Source organism: Symphodus melops (assembly GCF_947650265.1).
Source record: "Symphodus melops genome assembly, chromosome: 16".
Lineage (NCBI taxonomy): Eukaryota > Metazoa > Chordata > Actinopteri > Labriformes > Labridae > Symphodus > Symphodus melops.
In genome coordinates this window covers 17,384,395-17,391,485 of record NC_136706.1, presented here as the reverse complement: position 1 = coordinate 17,391,485, position 7,091 = coordinate 17,384,395, and the positions used below count along the sequence as shown (strand labels likewise).

Below are 7,091 nucleotides of genomic sequence, written 5' to 3'. Positions count from 1 at the left end.
TAGGCTGTATAGGGCTGGCACTGTCTGTGTCTCCATAACTTCACAAGGTATTAATTGTTTCAGCGCCGTCAGCAGAATGGCCTCTGCTTGTTGAACCGAATCCAGAAGTAAAGTCATCAGCCAAATTGCATGGGAACGGATACTGAGGCTGAGCCACGGTCTAAGATGGCATGGAGAATGTCTGTCTGGCTCCATTTTAAGAGGTGAAGTGAAGGTAACCAACTCTAAATTTTCTGAAGGTTGCTGTCATGAAAAAAAGAAAAGAAAGAAACTTCCTTTGTCTGCCCTATGGGTTGATGTTATGACAAACTGCTCATTAATCAGGGAGGGATTGCTGTCAAAAAAAGGTGACTGATTTGTCAAAGGTGCAGACGTCATAAAACTTCATTTGACAGACATTTGCAACTGAGACTGATTTATTATACTGCTCAAAATTCTTGAATATAATAAACCATGAGATCAAGTGAATACGCCGTTGATGGCAATCCCAAACCAGGGATAAGATGGGACCCTCTGCAAGTGGGAGTTCTTTAGAAACTTTATTTATCTGTATGTTATCACAGTGAAAATGTGGGTTGAACAAAAACAAGGATGTGGTCTTTGAAGTGGATTTACTGACATAACATCAAGTGCAACAAGTGCTATGACGAAAAACAAACCCAGCATTCAGATCTTTATTTGAATGTATTTTGCATAATTTTGTGTCTTCATTTTAGTAAGAATGAGTACTCAGTTTGACTGTTGTATATTCAATATTAAACCATAATATCAGACAGTAGCATTAAAATGTTATTGTTAATGCCAAGTGTGCTCCATAAAGTTTTTTCCATTCCATTAATTATTTTTTTAAAGCTATTTATAGATTAAACAGATGAACGTATATAAACCCAGCTATCTTTATGAATGAAAAAAGAACCAACATACATTACTAACCAAGTGCAGATGCAATGCACATTAAAAATGTAGCTGCCTATTTCCTTCTTAAATATTCTCGACCAGCGCATCTGGATTGACGCAGAGGGAGGCCGACAGCGATTAAATATCATTGCATATCCAATAGGGTTTAAGTGTAATGTTAAGTATAATACTCTTTATGCTTTCTGGTCCAGTCGCTTCTCATAACCTGTTTACACAGAAAGTAGAAATCAGTCCCCGGGCACTTCCAGAAAACAACCCGCCGGCATCCAGTCAGTAAAATGCACCATTTCAGCACCATGGACAGCGTCCTGCAGCGGCGTGTGTTGCTTCACAGTATGTCGGTGTGAACTGCATCTCGCACACGAGTATGTGTATGCACAGAAGCAACTGGTTAGGACCCTAACAACATCATGCTGTCTCGCGCCTCTAAAAATAAACAAATAAACCCTTTATCCTGCCCTCAACGTGAGGCTAGAACTCTGTCTTTACCTCGAATAACCTTAAAGATCGTCAAAATGTCAATGTTTTGTTATCCAACAAAATCATCACTCTGAATGCTTGAGACTTAAAAAATGCAGAAGAACACACGCTTTAATACATTTCGATCAAGAAACGTAATTTCATTGATTGTTTGTCACAACTGCATGTTACAGTTATAGTTATCTTATCTTGATAACATTCTATTAAATGAAACCTGGTTTCCTTCACTCTTCAGACAAAAAGCTCACATTTAATATTTACTTTGGGTTACACTTTGGTTACGAGATTAATCTGGGTTTCTTCCGTGGCAACAGTGCTAATAAACGCATCGTTACATTCAACTCACGATGCACCCCTTTGGACAGGCTCATGGGGTCGCAGTCTCGCCAGAAGGGGGCATTCCGATTCTGCCTGACAAAGTTGCCTTGACAAGCAGACGTTATTAACAACAGAGTCATGCTGCATTTCTAACCGAGCCACGACGAGAATCAAAGGAACATTTTGGACAAAAAAGGGGTGCATATTTGGATACCTGACGACTGTGACGGTGTTTACAGAGACTTGTGGATAACCGACCGTTACTTTCCTGTGTGCGCCATGCGCGGATCACACTGAGCATCTTTGAGAACAGAGATGCCGGGATTTTCTTGAGAGAGGAATCTTAAGGCTTCGTGAATCCTTTGGAAATTTACGTCCTTTCCCGTACCTTTTTTGCACAACATCCGAACGTAAATGTGAAGTTTGGCGACCGCAATTTCGCGGAATCTCCATGAGCGTTTAAGGCTGACATGACTTACTTGGAAGAGGCTTCGTTTTTGTCTGCGCTTACCGCAGTACTCTTTTTAGCTGTAACTTGAAAAAAAAAAAAAACCGAGAACGATTCATTTGGAGCCAGGACATTGACAAGGAGTTCTGAACAGGATTTTTTTTTACCCTTTAATCTGGAGTTGGAAGTAAATGACATTCAACGTGCTTCGGCTGTATGATTATAGATACATAACTAAACCGGATAGCACATCCAGGTCCGGTAGAGTAAAGGGCAGGTGCGCTTTAGGATCGGCGGCTGCGCGGAGAGACCGGGCTAGTGGATTAGGACGGTACCTGTCTGTGGAACGCGCGTCATGCGGACTCGGATGTCGCGCACAAGAAGCCATTAAAACCTGTAGGCTGGAGCTGACAGATAAGCCGATATGGGTAAGTTCTGCTTTTATTATCTCTTTAGAGTACGGTTGTTTCAAATTATACTCCACTTATTCTCCCTTCTAATAAAAATCCCCCAAAAAAGCCTGTTCTTTTCCGAGCAGAGCTTGAATTTAATCAGATTTCTGACATCAAAAATGGTCGTCATTTCATATTCACCGTGGTGGCATAGAGTCAGTGTTTTATTGTCTTTTGTTAAGTGGCTCGGGAAGCTTGAGGAATGTGGCTGAAGCTTGTGCTGTAGCCTGTTAGACGCAGAGGTGCAACGTGCTTTTTTTCTCCTCCATTTGCTGATAGCATGACTTGTTAGACACGGGGAATTATTAATTTGTATTTCACATCATTTTAAAATATTTGCTTGAAAAACACGAGCAAAGCAAAAAGCATCTCTATTTGTTCCTGTTCTCTTGACGAGTTAGATCGGCTCGCTCATTGCCATGGACTGAAATGCTAATCACACTAGATGTTGGAAGCCAGTCAACTTTATAAAGCGTGGCGCTGCATAACCATTGATTGTTCTTTATCTGTACGCACGAAGCCGATTGTCCAGTTTCAACTCAGTGCAAACGCCTTCCGAAAACTCTTGCGGGTTGAAGGCATCAGTCGTGCATGCTTTGCTTATGGGTCTGATTCTCATGCAACAAATCCATATTATTCTGCACCTGCTATCAAAGAGGGACTCTCCATATCGAGCATAACAACTGTGCGTCAATCCATCAATACCCTCTGTGTGGTGGTGTGTAATCAATACGCCTCTCCTTCAGTGTTGCATGATGATGTTTCTGTGTCTGCTTGTGTGCACGAGTTCTCATCTTATTCCCCAAAATTGATAACCAACCAGTTTTCCTCGTTGTGAAGTGTGCACTTCTACTCATCCAACTCCATTACCCTCCACTCTTAATATTTAATCATTAGCTGTTTCATCTCTTTCTAAAAATGTGTCATGATTTGAAGCTCCTTCTCCATCCTTTTCATTCTTTACTCCTAATATTATTGTCTTTGGTTGCCTAATCTCCTCAACCATTCTATACAGATGGCCAAGTTCACTGGTGGTGCTGTGCCATTAATTGTGAGGCTGCATGATATATCGACCCACAGTGGGTTACTGCACCACATCAATATAAGCTACAACGGCACACAAAGCCATACAGTACGGGCTGCAGGAGCTAAGATGCAATTTATGTGTACTGCAAAGCCACCATGTATGGTTAATCAAAGAAGCCTGGTTTATGGGCCTGCTTCCTAATTTGATTTCAGAGCATGGCAAAAAAGCCTGCATACTTGAGGTTGTCGCTTTGTGTGTGTGCGTGTGTGAGAAAGCGACACACACACACATTCAGGTGCCCACATGTGATTGCATACACTCTGTGTTCAGGTGCACCAGCCAGCCCCAAAATTGCAACTTTTCTCAACCATATAGCTTCATGCTGTTGCCCACTATTATTTGATGATTACATGGTGCTGTAGTCGCAGTTATCCGCCAGTGTAGCTGACTGTGATGCTCTTCATTAGCAGCATGCAATGCACTTATGTTTCATGGACCATATCATTAGAGATCTGTTATGCAGGATAATAATAGTAGGGTATAGGGGTAGTATACAAAGGCAGCCAGAGATGTCCTTGCAGATTAAAAAAAAAAAAAAATAGGAATCACCTTTTCTACATCTTCAACTTTTTGCTCTTATAATAAGCACGGCCACTTGTTTGCATAATACAAATAAAATCAAATAAAATCTCACTTTTTAAAAAACCTGAAACCACTTAGTGAAAACAATAAGATTAACTCACTTACAACTTGACACACCAGCTCTGTCGAGGTAACAGATGACCTTTGGCTGGCCCTATAGTATCTGATAAGCAGCACTGTCTCAATGTCAGCTAAAGTGGGTTAGGAGAGGGGATCACCAGGCTTTTTGAGGGCAATTCCTTGTCATTCATTTTTTACATTAGCTTCTTTTGAAGGAAATACAATCAATAACCTGAAATTCACATTCGATCCAACATCGTTTCCCTGTTAAGGTTTCTTGTCTCTGGATTCATTGAGCTACAAGAAGAGCTCACCCTGGAGGTATTTACCAGCTGCACCTGGTGTACTAAATTAATCTAATGTTCAGCACGGGCAGATTGTCAAACTTTAATAAAATCTTACATATCTCATGAATTTTCTCGATGCAGTAAGTAGAACCTTACAGGGCACAAACAAGTCTATTTATTCCCATCATTTTTCAACCTGGAAAAATAAACAGCTGATATTGTGGATGTCGGGTTGCTACTGTGGAAGATATGAATGCCTTTAAACTATTGAGGATACTCAAACATATCCATTTATGCTCAACTCTTTTAAGCTTTGCTTTACAAATACCTCAAGGTCTGACCTATTTTCACGTAAACATAAGCCACAAATAAAATCTTTTTCTTCAAACAGCACTTTGGCGATGTTAGGATCATTCATATATAGTTTTCATGAAGATCTAAAAAAGAAATATTCCCTGAAACAAACTATATCATTTCCCTATGCTTTCAGAAGAACTGGAATTTTTTTTCGCATGACTGTTCACAGACAAAATTACACTGAATTTAATCTGGCAACAAGGTCACTATGCTTAAGAATTGTGTGTCTGAGGTATTATTGGATGACCTGGTGGAAGAAACAATGCTGTGACGTTTGAGGTTATATTTCTGTTTGTATTGATACTGATTGCTGGGATAACATGACTTACCGTTTAGAAATTATGATAAACAGCAGAAAAGCTGCCCAGGTTTTACGCGTTCCTTTATTTTCATTTTTTCCCTGTTCTTCAAGCAATACAATTGCACCCGTAACAATTTCACTTTCACAACTTTTGCAGATTTTTAAACATGTTGATATCTCACAGGAGCAATGATGAAATGTACTGTAATGAAGTCAAGGCCAGAGAAGTACTTCTCTGCCGTAAAGTGTGATTGCTTATTCACTTAAACTCCACACGTCTGGTACCCTTCCCACAGAGAGAAAACAGGAGTTAGATGGCGCTGAAACAAAACAGTCAATACATGTGTGTATGGTCCTCTGATTCTACCTAATCAGTGCAACGAATACAAGACGGCCGCATCAGGACACAATGTTTTCCAACCGCTGTTGAAATGGGTCTAACTTGGCAGGCCTCGCTATCATCTCAAAGATAATTGGAGACTAATAGGATGGTTGAGGCTGGTCTGGGGACATCCTTCCCTGTGAGTTCGGCTGCTGTCCAGCCTCTGTGTGTAGTCAAGGCTGTGGCTGCTTGCAGTTTTGTCAATGACAAGTAGCAAATAGCAATGAGCCACTTGTGTGCACTCAAAGTGCACCAGTTAGCGAGTCCATTTGCCAAGTTATTAAGCTACATTTGGTTTTATTTTAGGTCAGCAGTAAAGTGCACTTACTCGCTCCATGTGTTAGGGTTGAGAGGCAGAAATAGCTATCTTCTCTGCTGAGGACAGCAAGGCTGTCTGCTACACAACTAAACATTACTTACATTCCTTCAGACAAACTTTAGCCATGTTTTATCCATGCACCTTAGATCTAGACAAAAAAAGTGCAGTGTGACAAAAACACGAGAGCATATATTTATATTTCCATATGCAGTACTAAAAAGAAAGAAATTAAAGGGATACTTCACCCATTTACACAGAGTTGTGTATCATTAGAAACATGGTAGTAGTGTTGAATGGTCGTGAATCCAGCCCTCATTTTGCCCTGAGACGAGAAAAATATATTTTTCTTTGCTTGAAAGTTTTCTTCATGTGATGCAAAAAGCGTCATATTGCATCACATGAAGAAAACTTCCAGGCAAAGAAAAAACATATTTTTTTTCGTCTCAGGGCAAAATGCGGGTTGGATTCACGACCATTCAACACTACTACCATGTTTCTAATGTTACAAAGCTTCATGCAAATGGGTGAAGTATCCCTTTAACTGTTCAATCCTAAAAGTTAGAACTGTAGGAAAACAAGAAAGAAAGAAAGACCTTTGGGGATAAATGTAAATCTTGAAGGGAAGTGAAGAGGCTGATGAGATGGTTTTGACCACATGCATAAAAATAGACATCTCATTAGAAAAAACATCCTGATGGCTGCAGGGTTCAAGGACATGCATAACTCGCATATTTTCAAAAGGATGGAGGATAAAACGAAGGGAGTGTTCATCTAAGTAGATACGGTGTATGAACAGCAATGGCGAGAGTTACATCAGGTAAGAAGTAATAGCAACACAAACCCCATGAGTGACACCTCAGAGGGTGACTTGTGCTCCTTTGTGAATAAGATTAGAGTAGAAGTGAGGAAGGAGATGGCTTACAGAGGCATTAGCGCACCAAGCGCTCATTAAACCACATACAGTGTCAGTAAGGGGAGAGAGGTGACTTGTGAGGCAGGCTCAATCTGAAAGAGATGGCGGAGTCACTTCTAATAAAGCAGGCCTATTATGCACATGGGAAATAAAAAGCAATAGGGGGCTGTGTCTCGATCCTCTTGGG

At 40.5% G+C, this 7,091-nt stretch overlaps 1 protein-coding gene across 2 annotated transcripts in view; it reads left to right on the top strand.

Annotated features, from left to right (window-relative positions):
* Window positions 1-1,770: 1,770 nt before the first annotated feature.
* Window positions 1,771-7,091, top strand: part of LOC306836524 (leucine-rich repeat transmembrane neuronal protein 4) — a 100,225-nt gene continuing 94,904 nt past the window's right edge. For both annotated transcript variants that reach the window (XR_013780788.1, XM_079363657.1), the window contains exon 1: window positions 1,771-2,592. Coding sequence is in view for 1 of the 2 variants with exons in the window: in XM_079363657.1 (XP_079219783.1) it covers window positions 2,589-2,592 (4 nt within the window). In the remaining variant the exon portion in view is untranslated. The remainder of the gene's footprint in view (window positions 2,593-7,091) is intronic.